The sequence below is a fragment of the Pseudopipra pipra genome, chromosome 7 (assembly GCF_036250125.1).
Source record: "Pseudopipra pipra isolate bDixPip1 chromosome 7, bDixPip1.hap1, whole genome shotgun sequence".
Lineage (NCBI taxonomy): Eukaryota > Metazoa > Chordata > Aves > Passeriformes > Pipridae > Pseudopipra > Pseudopipra pipra.
This window is the reverse complement of record NC_087555.1, coordinates 23,467,914-23,487,314: the sequence shown is the minus strand read 5'-3', so window position 1 is coordinate 23,487,314 and position 19,401 is coordinate 23,467,914. Positions and strand designations below refer to the sequence as shown.

Sequence of the window (19,401 nt, the reverse complement as noted above, 5' to 3'; positions counted from 1 at the left end):
GCGCCAATCGCGGCCTCCTTGGGGTGAGCCACGCCCCCGGGGGTGTGTCACCGCGCCAGGAGCGCCTCCGCCAATCAGTGCCCGCCCCTGCCCAGTTCTGCGATCCCACTGGCTCCTGGGCGGGACACGCCCCTGAGAAGGGGCCAATGGGCGGCGAGCGCGGAGCCGCACCCTCGTGCCCCGCCCAGCGGCAGCGCCCCGGCACCGGCCGAGGGGAGCGCGCAGCCCCCGCGCAGGGACCCCCGGCCCGGCCCCGGAGAGCAGCTGCACACACGGCAGGCTCAGCCCTGCGGAAAGGGGCGGCCCCAGCGCCGCAGAGAGAGGGGACATCATCCAGCCAGTTCTCCCTGGGTGCAGGCAAAGCCGTGTTCTGCCCCTCAGCTGAGATCGCCAGCGCTGCGGGTGGGTGAATAGATTCCGCTCCCAGCCGCAGGGGAGGAGAGCATGGATTAGGAGCCATGGGAATCCCCAGCGGTAGCTACATATGTTACCCCCAACCCCAGCCGCAGTCATGGAACACTCGGCAGTGAGCTAGAGATGCTTTAATGGCCCCAGCACTGAACCCACTGCTGCTCCCTCCCCACTGCGCTCAGTCGACCACCAGGCTGCTGCTGACTGTCGGCAGGAGTTCGAAGAAGCCCTGGAAGGAGAGAGGCTGTCAGAGTGGGCCGGGCAGGGCAACTTGGGGTGGGGGGACAGGCAGCGGCGGCAGGCAGCAGCTCCCTGTTGGGTTACGCAGGCAGCGTTGTAGCAGGCATGCTACTCGCAGAGAGCACGACCACGTCGCCATAGTAACCCATCGCTGACTCAAGGCTAGCACTGGTTGCCATAGTAACTATTTAGGGATGGCAGTCACTGGGGGAGGCTGGTATGCAAGGGGGCACCTCTGGAAGCAGCCGGTACCTGCGCTGCTCCAGAGGGTTCGAGAGTGGGAAAGCTCAGTCCCAAGGCAGGGGTTGGATAGGGACATGGGGATGCAAGAAATGCAGAGGAGCAGGGAGGGGGATTCAGCACAGGATGGGGTCCATAGGGCTTACCTTGAAGAGGGTAATGCTCTGGAGCACCCCTGAGGTGCAGCACATCTCCCGGATGGAATGCATGGCCAGCTGCGGGCAGCCGATGTCCAGCACACGCAGCCCCAGGCGGGAGGCCAGGATGGGGCCAATGGTGGTGCCACAGGGCGTGTCGTTGCGCACCATGAACTCCTGCAGGGGGGCAAGGCCTCAGCAGCTCCCCATGCTGCCCCACGGCCTCCCACATGGGCCCTCAGCCCTGAAGGGAGACAACCTGGGACAAGGAAGCAGCACTGATCCAAGCCAGGGTGCAAAATCCTCCAGAGATGGGACACACTGAGGCCAGATTCCCTTCCTGTTCCCCAGCCTGCTCCCTGAGGCAGCAGTGGAGCTGGAGCCCCAGAGCAGCAGGCAGCACAGACCACAGCGGGGACAGATATGGTAACAGGAGTGGGGCTCTGGCACAGGCCCCCTCTCATGAACTGAGGGGCAGGGCTGCAGCCCAAACTCACAGTGTTCCAGGAGGGCTCACTCAGCCGTGCTCACCTGCAGAGGGACACCCACGCGGGCGGCGATGTCCCGGATTATGGCTTCGGTGACAGCTGTGGAGGCGTAGCGCTGGTTGCTGTTCACTTTGATGACAGGGCCCTGCACAAGCAAAGGCGCCGCAGGTCCATGATGGGACCCAGGGATAGTCAGTGGCTCTGGAAACACTCATGCCCAGGCAACGCTGTCCCACCCCATCACACATCACACCAGACCATTCTCTCCTCCCTGGGTGAGCCTATGGGGATGGAGACAGCCCTGCGACAGAGACAGCCCAGCTCAGAGCAGGGAAGGCTCCAGGGACAAGACTGAGATCCCAAGTGATCAACATCAGACATGTGGCACAGGCAAATCCTGTTGCAGGACAAATGTTTCCCATTTGAGAGCTGCTGAGTTGCACCCTGAAACTGTGCTCCAGGGAGCAGCTGGACAATCCACAGCACTGCACGACAGACCCAAAGTGTCTGTCCCAACCCAAAGCAGAGGGCTGCCCTCACCTTGTGGAAGGCTGGACGATGATTTTCCTCATGCTTGTCCCTGCAAAAGAGAAGCAGGAGTTTCATTTACAGCCCTCCCTCCCTGCCACAACAAAGACTGCATGGTCTGTACTCCCTGGGGAACGATGGGGACATGTCCCCTCAGGTGGCAGGGGAAGCTGTCCTGACCTGTGGCACTGCTCAGGCTACTCACACATAGTTGGGGTGCACAGCGTGGGCCATATCAGCGCTGATCATGTAGGACTTGGCCACGGCCTCCTCAAAGGCTGTCAGGTTGTGTGGCGATGCTGAGATCCGACGCAGCACCAGCTCCGTTAGCAAGGACTCCGCGCCCTGTGCACTCTCTGACCCTACCTGCCAAGAACCACCATCAGCACAACCCTCCAACACTCCAGGGGCCAGCTGAGTGACAGGGGACTCCCCAAAGCCAGCAGAGTTGCTTCCTATCATACGAGTGCCTTCCACCCCCTGACCAGGCCACACTCCATGGAGGTGTAGGCAAATCCCAGCTTCCTCCACTGGGGCATGGCATGTCTCTCTCCTGCCAGGCATGGCTGGGGGAGAGCAAAGAACATGGAGCCCCTCCCAGTGCCAGCCATCCCAGACTGTGCCCTTGCTCACCTCCTCGTTGTCATAGAGTGCGATGAGACGCACATTGGGCTCCTGGGAGAGTGAGGAGGGCGCCGCGCACGAGTCAATCAAGGCCTGCAGGATTGGGGGGAATGGACATCAGCCTGAGTGCCATCCTGGGAGTCTCAGGACCGAGCCATCAGGAACTTTCCCAGGAGAGCCCAAAGCATGGAGGAAGGGAGCTGTGGGCACACACATGGCCCGGTGACAGCAGGAGACACCCCTGGGAGCTGCTGGGAACCCCATACACTCAGCAAAGTGGGCAGCTCCCAAAACCAGATCCTCCTATAAGCCAGAGCCATCTCATGGGAACACACATCCTTGCAAAGCCTTGGGCCAGCTCAAAGCTGAGCCAGGGTGCCTTGGGACCATGCTGCAGCCTCCAGGCTCTTTTCACTCTCACCTGCAGGGCGCAGTAGCAGCTGTGCAAGTTGTCCAGACGTGGGGAGAAGATGAACTCATCGAAGGCACCACCCAGTGTCTGCAATTAGAGAGCCAGGAGGAGTAGGGCACAGCCTCTGGCACACCAAAAAGTATCTGCACTGGGTCCCCATTCCAGTCCCCTCATCTATGCCCCTAAGGAGCTGCCTCCTCTTGTTCCACTCAGCTTCCAGCCCTGGCATGCCCCAGGCCGAGGACGTGTGCCAGGAAACACCTGTGTAGTGCCAGCCCACAGGCTGTGTGCCGGCAGAAGGAGGCTCCTGCCCTTACTCACCGCTGGCTGTGTATCTGCCAGGCATAGTTCCAGCTCTACAATCTGCTCCGGTTTCACCCCCAGCTGGGGGCAGATCAGGGAAAGCAGGACAGGGCTGTGGCGCTCTGCCTGGGAAGAAAGCAGAGCTGTGGGCAGGGCAGGCTGTGGATGGCAGGGGAAGCTCCCTGTTTCACCCTGCAGAGCTGTCCCACACCCCACTCATGTTGTTATGTCCTCTCTCCTGCTAACATGTCCTGTGCTCAAGCCCCCACCTCACCCAGGACAGGTCTCTGCCCCCTGTGCAAGGCCCCCGCCCTGCCTCCTTGGGGAAGTGCACCCACTTCTACACAGTGGCTGCAGAGCAGGGTGAGAAGACAGAGATGGCTGAGCAGATGTGCCACGTACACAGCTGTGAGGCCGAGTGGAAGCTTACCACCAGTCCATGGGGAGAAGGGGAAGAGGAACCTGGTGGGAGGTCCCTGAGGAATGGAGATCAAAGGTGACAAGTGTGAGGTCCTAGCAAGAGTCCCCACTCATCCTTGGCACCCAGCTCACCTGGGCCACAGCACTGCAAGGTGTGGACTCCATAAGCACCTCCTTTTCCAGCTCCTCCTGCACAGCAGTGGCCAGAATGGGAACCCTGTGTGGGAGACAATGATGTTAGCCCCCAGGGCTTTGCTCACCTCACCTGCTTGGGCCACACACAACAAATCCCTCCCAAGTGTCTGCCTTGCTCCTCCAGGGAGCAACTACCATGCTGAACATGGTAGCCCCTGAAGCACAGATCTATTGTGCCACCTCAGGACACCCCAGTGTCCTTCCCAAGTCCTAAGTTTGGAAGCATCTCCTGAAAGGACTCTGTGGGGCTAAGAAAAGCCACTGCAGACCTCCTCACTGCAATCAGCAGCTGGCAAAGGGCGAGCTGAGGGTGGGCAACTGCTGAGCTGTGTCCCATCCCTCCCAAGGGCTGGCCAGGGGTTGGGGCCGAACCAGGCCTTACAGGTGATGCTCGGTGTTGGGCCCAAAGTTCTCATTGATGCTGCGCTGCAGATGGATGGCCAGGTGAGGAATGCGGAGGATGGGCCGCTCCACGCGTACCAGGCGCTGCTCCAGGCGCCCTGTGGCCGGGTCCTGAAACACAAGGAGGGCTGCTGGGGCCACGCCTGTAAGGCTGAGAGGTTGCAGCAGGTCCCACTCTGTGTGGGAGTCAAGGACCCAGAGCTGGGGGCACACAGCTATCCCACTGTGCCTGCCCCAAATCAGACTCACCTTTATGATCACCCTCCCAGCCACGGTGAGGTCACGGTCAAACCAGGTGTTCCAGATGCCACCTCCATAGGTCTCCACACCAACTTGGACTATGCCCACCTGCCCCCGCTTAGAGCGACGCTTCACCTGAGTGACAGCAGAGGTGTCACTAATGGTACTGCGAAATGCTGGGGACTGGGCACAGCAGGCCCAGAGCCTCATCGCTGACGGTGCCAGCACAGGGTGCTGCGAGGGGCTTTGCAGGACAGGAGACACAGAGGACACAGCAGCAGGCAAAGCAATGCAGGGGGTCAGCATGGGCTGCTCTGGGAGGAAGATCTGGGATGTGTAAGGAGCCAACAATGGTGCTCCTTTGTACAGGGGAAGTAAGAGTTGTTTTTGCTTGTGGCATGAAACTGGAGGGCCCCAGAGAAGGTCCCAGCACTTGGCTGGGCGGCCTTACCCTGAGGCAGGGGCTGTCGGTGTGAGCCCCCAGAAGGCTGAACCCATTCCCGGGCTGGAACTGGCCGCCGACGGCGAAGGCGATGAGGGTGGAGTAGTTTCTAGTGATGAAATACTGGGGAAAGAGGGCCAGAGGTGAGGGGTGAGGGCCCCTCGGCCCCATCCAGCCCCCGCCGCCTCGTCCCCGCCGGGCTCACCTTCTGCGCCGGCCGCACGTCCCAGTGCTCCGTCTCCTTCAGCTCCTGGAAACCGGCCTGCAGCAGCCGGCTGCGGCACTCGGCCACCACTGCGGGGGGGAAGAGCCGTCAGGGCCGCCTGCGGGGAGGGGAAGAGGGCAGGGCGGGGGCCCGGGCGGCTCCTCACCGTGGTACGGCGAGGGGCTGCGGTTCACGAACTTCACCAGCTCCTGCGCCGCCGCCTGTGCCGCCGCCTTCGAGCCCTGCGCCGCCGCCTGTTGGCACCGCCGTCACCGCACAGCACCGGCAACACCCCGCCCCAGGCCGGGGATCCCCGCCGGACCGGGGACCCCCAGCCCGGGCGTGCCCCTCCCGCCCCGCGCCCGCCGCCCGCCCGGTACCTGCATGGCCGCCACCGCCCCGCGCCCCGCCCGCACAGCGCCCCCTGCCGGCGCGGAGGAACGCGCACCCGGAACCCCGAACCCTGCACCCCGCAATCCACACCCCGCAATCCGCACCCCGCAATCCGCACCCCGCAATCCGCACCCCGCAATCCACACCGTACGCCCCGCACCATGCAATCCACAGCTTGCAATCCACACCCTGCAATCCGCACTCCACGACCTGCAACCCTGCAACCCACACCCTGCACCTTGCACCCTATGCACCCCATGCCTTGCACGTCGCACCCTCACCCTGCACCCCACGTCATGCAATCTACATTATGCACCCTGCACCGCACACCCTAACCCCACACCCCTCACCCTGCATCCTGCACCCCGCATCCCACAACCCACACCCTGCCCCCTGAAAATTCGCACCCTGCAATCCACACCATGCACCACTCACCCTGCACCCTGGTCCAGGGCAGGCAAACGCGGTGCCTGCCAAAGCCAGGACAGAGCTAGGTTTTGGGTGAGTGGAAGTGGGACACAGCCAGAAGGCGCTGACACAGGCTCTCCAGGGATGATCACCCATCCTGCCCTGGGGTGTGCCCCAATTGCAGCCACTGGGTGAATAGGGGCTGCCCCAAAACAGGGCTTGGCCCATGCACAGTGGGGTACAGGTGCACAGGGGAACACACTCACTTCCCAGAGGCTGAGTATCTCTAGGGTAGGTCACTGGTGTAAAGCAAGATGTCGCCCCCCATCATTGCTGCTCCCCTGCCTTGGTACTGCTCAACCCTCACAGGAAACAAGGCACAAGCCCCTGGTGCCATGTTGAGGACCAATGTCTCCAAGTGACAGTGATGCACAGGGTTCTGAGAGTTGGCACAGTGGCAGGGCAGCACCCCAGCTGGGGCACTCCCAGGGGATAGGAGCCCTTGGACTTGCATGGATTGGGGTGCCTCTTACTCTTGGCTGGGTCCTCTGCATGGGCTGGGTGCAGCAGTGGGGTTTTGGGTTTCCATCAGTCCATGTGTATCGTTTCCCAGCAGGATCCTTTGTCTTCTAGACAATGGGTGTGCAGCCTTGGGAGAGGGACGTGGAAGCCTGTGAGAGCTGCACAGGGCCCAGGTGTTGGGTGCCAGTTGAATTCCCATCTCCTGAGTCACTAGCATGGACACTCTGTTAGTTGGAGAATGCTGTCTGTGTCCTGGGGACTGGAAAATGGTGGTCCTGTTCCACCTGACCCTGTGACCTATCGTGCCAAGAGCTCCTGACAGCTCTGGATTTATGCTCCCAGCCCCCAGCACCTGCCTCTCCTCCCCAGAAAAAGGGAACAAGCACTCCCACTGCCTGGCACCATGCAAACAGACAGCTGGAGGGTCTCCAAGTCAACCACAGCAAAACACAGGGCCAGCATCCCACTGAAACGGGACCAGACTGGGAGCACCCAGCACCCCTGCCCAGAGCTGGCATGCACGTGCCACTGCCCAGTACACCCCAGCCAAAGGGAAGTGGGTACCAGGCGGCTGTCCCCATGCTCCTCCTGCCAGCATCACCCCCTGCTGCTGCCAGCACCCAGCTCAGGGTCAGATGCTGTTGGGTGGTTTCCGGGCTCTGCCTGAAGGACACCTGGGGACATTTGGAGCCCATGGCTCCCCAGCTGGTAGATGCCCAGAGCGGGTGAGTAGCCAGGTGCCCAGGGCAGATGGGTCCCAGTGGGGATGTGTGCAGGAGCAGGGGGTGCCTGGATCTGGGGTGTCAGAACAGGGGTGAGTGGCAGGGCCGGGTGTGGCCTTCGTCCAGCCCTGCTGGAGCGGGCAAAGGGCAGTGCCTTGGCATGCCGCAGCTATTCCCGGAACAGAGAGGCTTCCAGAAAAAGCTCACGATGGCTATTTCCGGGTGGGCTCTGACTCACCCCTGGCTGGGTGCCAAGGGCTGCGCAGCACCTGTCGTGGCTGCCCCCCACCCCATCACCATGCTCCTGGGAAGACACTGCTCCTGTCCGCATTCCACACTGCCGCATGGACCACCTAGTGCAGCAGGGAGCCCGAGGCAGCCCTCCCAAAAAGGCACCAGCTTATCCTTGGAGTGCATGCACCCTGGTGCTGGGCTCATGCATGTGCCCAGGGGTGCCTGGCAGGGACAGAACCAGTAGGGACAGGGCACTGTGGCCCTTTCCATGTCCCCTGGCAGCCCAGAGTGGGATTCTGGGCAGGGTTTATTCTGGGAAGTGTTCCCTGATGGCAGGACTCTTTGGGAATTGGCAGACAGTGCTTAGCCCTGCTGGAAGGGGTTAATGGAAAGACGGCCCAGGACAGAGCCTGTAAACAGCCAGAGCTCCAGGAAGTGCCACCCCCTTCTCCCACTGCCTGCCAGGCTGCCTGGATCCCCCCTAGCCAGCCCTGCCAGGATGAGCAAAAGGATGGCATCCATCAAGGCGGTCCCCCGCATCCCAGCCCACGTGTCTGAGCATGGGAAAGTGAAATCACTGCCCAGGCATTGCTGGAGGCTGAGTGAATGGCCACCATGCCTTACGTGAGCTGCCAGCGATGCAGTGGCTAATGCTACCTCATCTCACTGGCATGGGTGACACCATCGAGGCCTGTGGGAGGGCAGGCAGACACCCCAGCGTCCTCGTGGGCCACCCAGTCATCCCTACATCCATGTGGACTACGAGGGCAGCTGAGCATCCCTAGTATCTCCACACCACTGGGGCAGGTGAACACCCCCATGGACCATGAGGGCACCAAGCCTGCCCCTGGGCTGCAGGGATGGGTGAACACTCCCAGCATCCCCACGGATGACAGGGCTAGCTCTAGATGGAGGGGCAGACGCATGCTTCAGGCATCTGCGTGGACATGGAGGTAGCTGATCATCCCCAGCAGCTACATGGCCCTGGGAGCAACAGGTCACCCCCAGCAACTTTGTGAAACATGGAGGCAACAACTCATCCCAAGGATATACAAAGACCAAGGGGGGCAAGTGAACACCTCCCGGCATCCACACAGGTTGCAGCTGGACACTGGCAGCATCCATTCATGCCATGGGGCATCCAGGCGCCCCCAGCATCCTCGTGCCACTCAGAGACAGGACATTGTCCTCAGCATCCCCATCACTTGGGGACACAGGGATGGGGACCAGAAACAGCCAGACAGGCTGTGTGCCCACTGGTGCTGTCCTGAGCTCTGGAGTGGGCGAAGGCATGGGGACAGCTGAGGTGAACAGTGGGTGGGGGGCTGAAGACTTTAGGGCACCCACCAGCTTCTGGGACCCTGTCGTGCCAGGCTGGGCCATGGTCCAGGCAAGGAAGGAGAACATCTCTTATTTAGACAATAGATCGTGCCCTGGGTCCGTCAGCACCGAGGAATGGGCCACACAGTCCTTCCCTCTTAGGGTAAAGATGCCTGGGAGGCTCATGGCTGTAAAAGGAGCGGGATGAAGGGAGACAGCTAGGGGTCAGGAGTGAGGGGATGGATGCCCTCGCTGCTTCATTCCCATCCCTCCACTCATCCCTGAGCCAGGGCCAGGCGTGAGTGGGGCACTGGGGTCTGGTGGCAGGGTCCAGGGCCAAGGAGGGGTCAGCACCCTGTCCCTGCATCCTTTGAGCCCCGAGATGCCCACAGCCTGGGGAGACTGTGAAGGGCTTAAATCCTGGGGGAGCGGGAGGGAGGGAGGGAGGGCTGGGGAGGAGGGGTGGCTGCAGGATGCAGCTGGCTTTGCTCACAGGGATGTCATGACCAGAGGGAGTTGTTTGACATTCCAGCTCCAAATGCCTTTCCAACAGCAGCCTCATCCACAGCTCAGTGGAAGTTGGGACCAGGCCAGTGCGGGGGTTCAGGAGCCACTTCCCAGGCTCTGCTGGTCTGGGTCAGCCTGGCCTGGGATGTAGTTGTGGGGAGGCAGAATGGGGCTGGACGGGACAGGAATCAGCCTTGCACTGTTGCTCTCTGCAGCCTCCTCACTTTCCGCACCCTCTGGGTCTTTGGTTGTCATGGAATTTGGCATCATGTCCCTGGCGTGGGATTTGGGCAGGGTTTCTGGGTCCTGCACTTTGTCCCTTCTTCCCGTCATGCTGGGTCCGGCAAGCAGAAGGGGCTTTCCTAAGAGGCTGTGGAAAGTCCAAGGCTTTTGTCCACCCTCTGCAAGCCGTGGGGCCCCCTGCCTGCACAGAGCCAGTCCGGAAGGTTGTCACAGCAGCTGAGGAAAGGCCACTTCAAGCACTCTGTCCTAGAACAGGGCCAGGAGGATGCTCCTTGTTAACCACTCTGAGCTACTTCCCCTCCAAGCACCAATGCCCAAGAGTGCATTTCCCCTCCCTGGAGCACCCCAACCCTGCATACCCCTGCTATGCGGGATGATGATGGAAACAAGGGCTCCCTGGGACTGGGATGGGGTTTGCATTGCCCTACCAGGGTAGGGTGCCAGGCACTGCTGGACACAGCACCCCTAGGGAGTCCCTCCTCCCCGCACCCCAGCTGGCACGGCAGCAGGATAGGGTCATGGGAAGGGATGGCTGAATTCCACAGCTGGAGGTGTGCTGTCCCAGATCCCTGGGGTCTCCCTCACTGGTGTGGGCACCCGCCTGCCCCTCTGCACACCAGCTAAGGACTGGCTTGCCACCCTGCAGGGCACACGTGCGGAGCTCAGGGATGTGAAGGGCATGCTCGGCGCAGGGCCAGAAGGAGGAAGGATGCTGTCTGTTTTTCCATCTACTCTCCCCCCACAAGCCCCCCTTTCTTCCATCCTCCCCCTGTGATGGTATGAAACAACCCCATCTGGAAATACCTTCCCTTTTAAAGGCAGGCTCCGCCAGGCAGCTTGCACCCTTGGGAAGATGCCACATCATGCTGCAACTGGGTGGCTGGGAGGGGCTCCAGGGATGGGGGGCTTGGAGGGGCTAAAGGGATGTGGGGCATCGAGCCCCTGCCCACCTGCATGGATATGGGACCAAGACCCTCTCTGGCCCTCAGATGGCATGGAGCAGGCAGGCAGCAGGCAGGAGTGCCTCCAAAGCCAGGGCAGTTGAGAATGATTCCATGATTAAGCCCAACCTTTTGCCATCCTGATGCTGCCACGGGTGAGCCATGGCACTGCTTGGTGTCTATGCTACAGACAGGACAGAAGGCCAGGAGGTGCGGGGCCAGTGAGGGCTGAGCGCTGCTCCTGCTGCTGAGTCACCCCGTGCCCAGTGGCACCATGGTCCCCTACACCAGGGCCTCCAGGGACAGAGTCACTGGAGCTGAGCCAGCTGACGTCAGCCAAAACAGTGCAGCTTGGACAGAGCTGGGGGTCACCAAGTGTGCAGGGGGGCTTGAGAGGAGGGGGTGTTTCCCAGGCAAGGGGCACCCTCCCCCAGCACAGCTCCCGTCCCTCAGGATGACCTCTTTAGCTGGCACAGGTTTGTGCATGGCCCTGGGGTTCCCTGATCTGGCCTACCATCTATCCAGGAAGTGGGAAGCTGTGGGGGTGCCTAAACAGGACTAGGGTAATTCCCCATTCTGTGAATTTTTGCAGAGATAGGCTGGGCTTTCTGATCCTCAGTGTACTTTCTGGCCAAGAGGAAGACTGAGGAGACAGGACAGAGCCTGCAGTGCCTCGGGATAACCTGGGGACCTTGTTCTGCTCTCAGAGTGATGGGGGCCAGAGAGGGCCTGGAGCTGCTCCAGGCAGGGTCCCCATCCAGCTGTGCTCTCCACATGCCTGGAGCAAGAAGGGTTAACAGGGAGGCACCCAGCTATAAATACCATGTATGTATGTCCCACGCCCCATGAGTATGAGCTCGGAAGGCTATTTTGGTTGGGTGCCTGCTGCTTTGGGAATGTGCCTGAGCAAGGACAGGGGGCTGACGTCACCGTCACTGGGGCTCAGACCCAGCACCTGCTTGGGGTCACTCAGCAGCACTCAAAAGTGCCCAGACCCTGGCCAGTGCTCAGCCCCCCATGTCAGAAAGGGAGTTGGGGTGGTGAGTCTGTACAAGCACACTCAGGGCAGGAGTCCCCCCACATCAACCCCTCTCCTGGGCTCTTCCTTGTTCACTCTCTGGGGGGCTGGAGTCTGGCCCCACATGGAGAGCTGGGGGCACCCCTGGTACTCTTGACAGGGGGTGGGTCAGGGCATCATCAGAGGCCTTTTGGGGTGCTCAAGACCAATTTTGGGACCATGGCTAGCAGTCATGAGGAATGGCTTAAGAGTGTCAAGTGAGGGTTTGTTGTGAGGGTCCGAGTCCCCTTCTCTCCCTCGTGGCACCCACCTAAGCTGTCTGTCTGTCTGGGCCCCTCGTGGGTGGCACTGCACCCTGATAGGGGGGTCACAATCAGCCTGCCCCAGTTAACTCTCCTCACACCCCCAGGGACAGGGCAGAGTGTCAAGGCTCTGGGGGCCGGAGTCAAGGCTCCAGGGGACTCTGGCGGTGCTCAGGGGTCCATGGGTGTCGTTGTATCATTCTTGTCTGCCAGGGGGTGCGGGCAGGTGAGGGGCAGTGGGCGGAGGCTGGTGGCCATCCCCCCCGCAGCAGCATCCCCCAGCTGCCCGGCAGCAGGAGGGGCGGGTGATGTCAGCAGGATACAAATAGCGGCGCGCAGCTCCCCTCCTGACGCCTCTCCGAGCTGCCGGCCGCTCGCCAGCCCCGCCGCCTGCTCCCTGCTCCGGCCTCGCCGACCCACGCTACCACCATGAGCCAGTCCTACTCCTCCAGCCAGCGGGTCTCTTCTTACCGCCGCACCTTCGGCGGCTCCCCGGTCTTTCCCCGTGCCTCCTTCGGGAGCAAGGGCAGCAGCGGGAGCTCCGTCACCTCCCGCGTCTACCAGGTGTCCCGCACCTCGGCCGTCCCCAGCCTGTCCAGCTTCCGCACCACCCGCGTGACGCCCCTGCGCTCCTACCAAAGTGCCTACCAAGGTGCCGGCGAGCTGCTGGACTTCAGCCTGGCCGATGCCATGAACCAGGAGTTCCTTCAGACCCGCACCAATGAGAAGGTGGAGCTGCAGGAGCTCAATGACCGTTTTGCCAACTACATTGAAAAGGTGAGGTTCTTGGAGCAGCAGAATGCCCTCATGGTGGCTGAGGTGAACCGCCTGCGGGGCAAGGAGCCCACTCGCGTGGCTGAGATGTATGAGGAGGAGCTGCGGGAGCTCCGGCGCCAGGTGGACCTGCTCACCAACCAGCGAGCTCGTGTGGAGGTCGAGCGCGACAACCTGCTCGATGACCTGCAGAAGCTCAAGCAGAAGTGAGTGGGGGCCCTTGGAGTGTCCCTGCGGGCATCCATCTGTGCATCTCTATCCCCAGGGATGGGTGGTGGCAGAGATCGCCCTGACAGCCCCTTTGGTGGTTACTGTCATCCTTGTGCCTCATGCTCATAGACTATCATGTCCCCACTACTCTGTTCCCCTTGACCCCTGTCCCGATGCCCAGGCAGCACCCAGTGGGCAGGACGGCTCTGGTAGTAGGGGTGTCCCTATGCCCTCCCTTACGGTGGAGCTGAGGCTGGGCTGTGATGCCACAGGACACCCAGAGAAGGGAGATCGAAGTGCACCTCACCATGGGGTCCCCATCTCTGCTCACACCAGGGAGGGCTGGCGAGCCCATGAGTGAGCTGAGCTCTGTGGGATAGATGAGCAGACAGAGGCAGCCAGACAGGCGGAAGTGAGGGGGAGGATAACCTGGGGAGGGTGCTCCATCAGCTCCGGACATGAAGGAGGGAGGGGAGGAAGCAGCACTTCCGCAGGCCAGAGATGCTCCAGGCCTGCTGTGGGTGTCCATAATGCCCTGTGAGTGGCAGGAGATCCCAAGGATGCTGCGGACCTGGCTGGTGCTGGGGAAGAGAGCTGGGGCCAGTGGGGATTAGCCACAAGGGTGGCCAGGCTGAAGGAACCCCCAGGGACTGAACAGCATGGGACACCTGGCAGTAGGGGCGAATGATCAGGGGGAGCTGCATGTTCTGATGCTGGCCTGCACCTTCCCTCCTGGACCCTGTGCCCTGGGGACACCAGTACCCATCCCCTGGGGGTGACACAGCCTGCTGCATCCCTCTGTAACCCCAGCCACAACATAGATGCTCCTAATGGGGCAAAGCCCCAGTGCTGGGGCGTTGGGAGTGGTGGCATGGAGGAACTTTCAATGACAGGGGAGGAGCAAGGCCCAGAACAAACAGGTGTCAGGTTCCTGTCACCTCATGTGCCAGTACCGCCTGGGCACCTCCATCTCCTCCCCACTGCCTTTCCATGGGCCTGCAGCCTTCAGTAATGTCCCGTCCCCTGGCACAAGCCCGGATCTCCAGCCCTGAGCTGGGACCCCCAGCAGCAGTCCCTTTTCCATACCCCATCCTACAGCATCGCTGAGACCTGTCTGTCCTCCTGCTCTCCCTGGGATGGCTCAGCTGATGGCTATCTCTTGGACCCCTAGTGCCAGATCCCCCCCAGCTGCTGGTCACTCTCCCCTATAAGGGCTGGGGCAGCACGCATGGCACCGAGCTGACCTCATGCCTTTGTGATCTCTCCGGTGTTGACTATAATAGGGAATGAGAGGAAGAGCCCCTGGCCCCCTGCCAGCCCTCTGCTGCCTGCCAGGAACACAGGACAATCTGCCGTCTTCCCACCAGGCCATGCTGGACTAAGGGACAGCTTGGGGGGACATCACCATGGAGGGACAGGGCTTTCTCCAGAACCCCCTAGCCTCCCCTCTCTGTCCACAGGCTCCAAGAAGAGATCCAGCTGAAGGAGGAGGCAGAGAACAACCTCGCTGCATTCAGAGCTGTGAGTACCTGTCCCCTTCATGTGGTGTGAGACCCCTGCCTCCCTTCCCACTTCCATCTCCCCCCGGTAGCCTGGCCCCAGCACCATGGCATGGTCCTGGACACAGCTTTGCACCTTCCAGCCCTGGTGCTCTCCCAGCAAACCCCCAATACCCCTCACTCTGTGTTCTCCCCAGGATGTGGACGCGGCCACACTGGCACGCATCGACCTGGAAAGACGTATCGAGTCCCTACAGGAGGAGATCGCCTTCCTCAAGAAGGTGCACGAAGAGGTTGGTTGGGGTGCCCCCTTTCCCAGTGGCACCTGTGGGGCAGGGAGGGTGGAGTGGGTGCCCTGAGATGTCACCTTGCCCACCCAGGAAATCCGGGAGCTGCAGGCACAGCTGCAGGAGCAGCACATTCAGGTGGAGATGGACATCTCCAAGCCCGACTTGACGGCTGCGCTGCGGGACATCCGTGCTCAGTATGAGAGCATTGCTGCCAAGAACATCGCTGAGGCCGAGGAGTGGTACAAGTCCAAGGTACAGGGGGTGGTGGGCTCCAGGCTAGCTCCAGTGCAGTGGGTCTTGGCCATCTTGGTGGCCATGCCCACTGACCCTGGTCTCTCCTCAGGTGAACGACCTGACGCAGGCAGCCAACAAGAACAATGATGCACTGCGGCAAGCAAAACAGGAGATGCTGGAGTACCGGCACCAGATCCAGTCCTACACCTGCGAGATTGATGCCCTCAAGGGCACGGTGAGCTGAGGGCAGCACTGGGAGACCCCCAGCTTTCCTGCAGGGACCTGCTGCTCCAGGGCTGCTCGGGGACCTCTGGGACATCTCTGGGGTGGAGGGCTCTTTCCAGCTCTCTGAGTTGCTGCCATGAGGGAACTTGTACCCCACATGTGGGCTGTGCCTCCCCCAACAGTGGCCTGGCTCCTGCGAGGTGTTTTGACAGAGTCCTGGGATCAAGGCACAGATTGTAAAAGGTGATCCAGACTGGGAGGCTCCAGGCAGGCGGGCGCAGGGCTCAGGGTGTCTGGTTGCAGGCTGGGAAGGTGGTTGCAAACAAACAGTACACAACAGTTCCATTCCGACACAGTCATACTCAAAGAAGCCAGCCAGCAGCCACCAGTGTGTCAGTGCCAACCCCAGGCAGCTATCCAGTGCTCCTACAGCTCTCCTTGCCCTCCTGCTGGGGTAGGATGGCTTTGCTGAGGAGCCTGGACACCAGGGTGCTAGGGTTGCCCAGGATATGCCCAGCTTGCCCTGCCAGATCCTGCTGGTCAGCGCTGGGCTGATGGAGGATGACAGTCACTCATCATGGTCCCACATCAGCTGGATCCAGCCCAGGGCTGACCACAGCTCTCCCCAGGACCCCCTGTCATCTCCAGCTCCCACCCCAGGTGACTCCTGGCTCCTCTGGGTTCTGTCCCTTATTGAGACCTGTGTCTCTCCAGAACGACTCGCTGATGCGCCAGATGAGGGAGATGGAGGAGCGCTTTGCGGGGGAGGCCGGTGGGTACCAGGACACCATTGCCCGCCTGGAGGAGGAGATCCGGCACCTGAAGGATGAGATGGCCCGGCATCTGCGTGAGTACCAGGACCTGCTCAATGTCAAGATGGCCTTGGATGTAGAGATCGCCACATACCGCAAGCTGCTGGAGGGCGAGGAGAACCGGTGAGTGGCAGGGGTGCAGGACGGGCTGGGGAGACCAGCAGGGTCAGCTGTTTTTTGGGGCTCCAACCTCGTGAGCAGCCACCTGAGGGCTAGAGCTAGCTGGCACTAAGCTTCCCCTCTGTGTCCCCACAGGATCAGCATCCCCATGCACCAGACCTTCGCCTCTGCACTGAATTTCCGAGGTGAGCATCACCCCATGAGTCCCCCAGGGTCCCCAGTTTGGGGGCAAAGCTCCCTCTTGGGGGGCTGCAGCCAAGCTGGCAAGTTGGGGACCCACAGCTGCCACATGGAGTTCCTGATGTGGGGGCACTTGTTTGGGTGTTGCCATGAGCTGAGAGAGGGGTTGAGCCAGGGCTGCTGAAGCCCCCCCAGCAGCCCCAGCCCCACTGCTGTGCTCCCATGCCACATATCCTGTGGTCCTATCCTGTGTCCTCTCCCTGCAGAGACCAGCCCAGAGCAGCGGGGCTCTGAAGTGCACACCAAAAAGACCGTGATGATCAAAACCATCGAAACCCGTGATGGGGAGGTGAGCACAGGGTGGCACCCGAGGGTGCCAACGGTGGTGGGGAGACAGGGGGCCAAGCACGACCCCTGTTCCTGCACTCTGGGCTCTACTGTGGCACGGCAACTCACAGTGCCTCTCTCCCACAGGTGGTGAGTGAGGCGACCCAGCAGCAGCATGAAGTGCTGTAGAGGACGTTGCTCCAGCAGCCCACTGGCACCTTCTGTCCCTGCCTCCGTCCTGCCGCCATGCCTCCCTCCTGCCCCCCTGCCTCGCCCCTCAGTGATCCCCTGGCACTGCCTGAGGGGTTTCCCCATGCAGCCGCCTCTGGGCCCCCCACACCCCCTGGGCTCTCTCCTTTGGCTTCAAAAGGCTTGGTCTGCTTTCGCAGCTTCACAGCAGCCACACCAGTGTCAGGATCAGGCCAGGGCCGAAGGGGGGTGGCAGGAGGGAGGGGACAGGCAGGAGGGGCTGGGGGGAGCAGGTGGTGGCCTGGACCAGCTCCATGGAGAGCTGGACGGTCCCAGCAGCGGGTTCTGGATCCCCCCACAGGCCCCTCCCACACCGGGCACAGGCTTGGGGTTCATTCCATAGGACTGGGGACCCATCCCCCTCTGTCAGCACTGCCGTCCTCCTGGAGCTGGCGCTTCTCCAGGTGCATAGTGGCGATGCCAGGGATGGGGACAAGCTAGGGGTGGTCCGGGCTGAGCCCCTTGTTCTCTGCCTGGCTCAGAGCAAGGGGGCTCCCAACTTGCATGTCCCCCCCAGCCCAGGGGGGCTGGGGCCCTTTGCTCCCCCCGGCCAAGATAAAGGCCTGTGGGGCAGAGGAGGGCAGTGCCCACCCCCCACCATGGCGGGGACCCCCAGCAGCCGGAGGCTGCACGGGTCTGGGCTCGTGAGCCGAGAGGGTACCCGTAGGTGGACATAGGAGAGACGAGGAGTGAGTGAATGGGAGAGAGGGGGGAGAGAATGGGAGGAGCCAGAGAGAGGCCCGGGGGGCCAGGGCAGGCATCCCCACCCCTCGCCCCAATGCACCCCCACCCCACCACATCTATGTGACTCTTCAGGCGGCCAAAATAAACAGCGGAGCATCACCCTGTCCTCTCAGTGCATCTCTGGGGCAGAGATAGGGTGGGTGGGGGGGAGGTAGCCTGTGGGGGGGGCCATCACAAGGGCCAGGTGGATGGAGGGGCCAGCAATTCCCTGGGCTGCTCTTCCCTGGCTGCTGGGTCCCCCAAAAGCTGTGGGCCCTCACGCTGAAGGTGTCCCAGAGCATTTTGTTGCCTGTGGTGGTGCATTTCTCAGTTGCGCTGGGTGGGGGAGCCCTGCTGGGACAGGGAGCAGTAACAGTCAAGCCCTGATCAGGTTTAGAGGGGCTCTCGGTGATGGTGCCATGTCCCCCACACACACCCAGGGCCACACACCATGTCCTGGTGGCCCTTAGCTCTACAGCCACCTCTTTTTTGCCCTCATCTGGGACAGCCCTGCCCAAATCCACACCTGCCTGGGGCATTTCACAGCCCTGCCCACTGTTACTGACCTGCAAGCAAAGCCCCCCTCATCCCAAATCGAACTCCTTCCTGGTACCCTGTGAGCATCAGACCCACCACCCTATGCTTGCATTCCAGGCTCAGCCTGCAGCCTCAACCTGCCAGTACCTTCCTCCCAATGTATGTGCCGTGCTCCCTGTGGTCAGAATGTGGGGGTTTAGGCTTTGCATCCTTCACCTCAGTGATGGGGGATGCTGCAGGGGAACCCAGGGTCAAGTATCCCATGGGAGAGAGCAATTCAGGGTTGTTCTGCCCCAGGAGGTGCTGAAGGGTTCACACTCCTCTGCTAGGAAGCAGATACCAGGGAGGGCAGTGGGCCTGGCAGGGAGTGATGTTTTAGGACAAGGCATGTGCCACTACCAGCAGGGCTGAGGGGTCCCTGATGGAGAGGCCAGTGTGTCAAACCCCAGTTAGGGGGTGTTGGATTTCAAGGTCTGTCTCCAGCAGGTGGCCCTGTGACATCGAGGACAGTCCCCAGGCTGGATGGGGAGGGATGACACCTCCCTCCCCGCTGGCCCAGACTAGCTGTGACAGAGCTCAGCCCCTGGGGACAGGCAGGAGACAGAGCATTCCTTTTCCTTCCTCCAGGCCTCTCCCGGGCTTCTTCTCCAGTCCCAAAGACCCTGGGGCTGGCTCAGCCACTCTGCAGTGAGGATGTGGGTCTAGCAAGGCATCCCACTCTGTTGTGCCCCAGCTATCCAAGTTGGGACATCCTGGGGTCTTCTCACTGGTGATGCTCCACTGATGCTGGCACCTTTGGGCTGGTGGCAGTGGGCTGTGCCAAAGACATCAGGGCTGGCCTGCAGCTGGGAAGCACCGTGCCATGTCGCTGGCATCCTGTTCACCCAGATTTACAGCCCCTGGCGAGGGCGGCTGGGGCCAGGTGCCATCACACCAGAGATGGGGAAGCCCTGCCTTGCCCGGGGGTGGCCAGGCAGCATCTGTTACAGATAGTCCTGGCTGCTTGCTGCCTGGAGCACAGCATGTGGGAGCTCCAATTGGGTGCCCCAAAAACCAAATGGTGGGGTGCTCCTGCTCCAAGCAGGGCTGGCCAGGACTCTGGTTACCCTTAGGCAGTGAGGCAGGGGCTTGGTGAGGGAAATACAGTCTTGTTGTGTTTGCAGCCCCCTGGGAGGATGGATTTGGGGTCATCAGGGATGCTGGGACACCTCTACTGCCTGCTGGGAATGGGACGAAGGGGCCCCTCAGGCTGGCTCCTGCCTGGGGTCTCGCGTTGCAGGAAGTATGATGGTGTCCTTTCCCTCCACATGCCACCAGGGTCTCT

General features: G+C 61.6%; 2 protein-coding genes across 2 annotated transcripts; one reads left to right on the top strand and one right to left on the bottom strand.

Annotated features, from left to right (window-relative positions):
• Positions 1 to 527: 527 nt before the first annotated feature.
• Positions 528 to 5,692, bottom strand: DNPEP (aspartyl aminopeptidase). The gene is made up of 15 exons (XM_064661128.1): positions 5,668 to 5,692; positions 5,454 to 5,541; positions 5,288 to 5,376; positions 5,092 to 5,205; positions 4,650 to 4,775; positions 4,381 to 4,511; positions 3,936 to 4,020; positions 3,402 to 3,509; positions 3,090 to 3,167; positions 2,678 to 2,761; positions 2,250 to 2,410; positions 2,057 to 2,096; positions 1,560 to 1,661; positions 1,038 to 1,205; positions 528 to 640 (listed from the first exon to the last, which is right to left on the bottom strand). Exons 1-15 carry the CDS (start codon positions 5,671 to 5,673, stop codon positions 590 to 592), a joined length of 1,431 nt encoding a protein of 476 aa, XP_064517198.1. The 5' UTR covers positions 5,674 to 5,692; the 3' UTR covers positions 528 to 589.
• Positions 5,693 to 12,235: 6,543 nt separating this feature from the next.
• On the top strand, positions 12,236 to 17,660 carry DES (desmin). The gene is made up of 9 exons (XM_064661127.1): positions 12,236 to 12,877; positions 14,342 to 14,402; positions 14,578 to 14,673; positions 14,761 to 14,922; positions 15,014 to 15,139; positions 15,844 to 16,064; positions 16,197 to 16,246; positions 16,508 to 16,590; positions 16,716 to 17,660. The coding sequence occupies exons 1-9, from the start codon at positions 12,327 to 12,329 to the stop codon at positions 16,755 to 16,757; spliced, it is 1,392 nt and encodes a 463-aa protein (XP_064517197.1). The 5' UTR covers positions 12,236 to 12,326; the 3' UTR covers positions 16,758 to 17,660.
• The last annotated feature ends 1,741 nt before the right edge of the window (positions 17,661 to 19,401 follow it).

Bases quoted from the DNA above. Each gene is read 5' to 3' on its own strand.
- DNPEP (XM_064661128.1), bottom strand. The intron at 3,510-3,935 runs GTGAGCTGGGTG...CTTTCTTCCCAG, and splicing joins CTTGCAGTGCTGTGGCCCAG to GCAGAGCGCCACAGCCCTGT. The intron at 2,411-2,677 runs GTGAGCAAGGGC...GGTTCTTGGCAG, and splicing joins CACTCTATGACAACGAGGAG to GTAGGGTCAGAGAGTGCACA.
- DES (XM_064661127.1), top strand. From the start codon at position 12,327: ATGAGCCAGTCCTACTCCTCCAGCCAGCGGGTCTCTTCTTACCGCCGC. The intron at 12,878-14,341 runs GTGAGTGGGGGC...CTCTGTCCACAG, and splicing joins CTGCAGAAGCTCAAGCAGAA to GCTCCAAGAAGAGATCCAGC. The intron at 15,140-15,843 runs GTGAGCTGAGGG...GTGTCTCTCCAG, and splicing joins TTGATGCCCTCAAGGGCACG to AACGACTCGCTGATGCGCCA.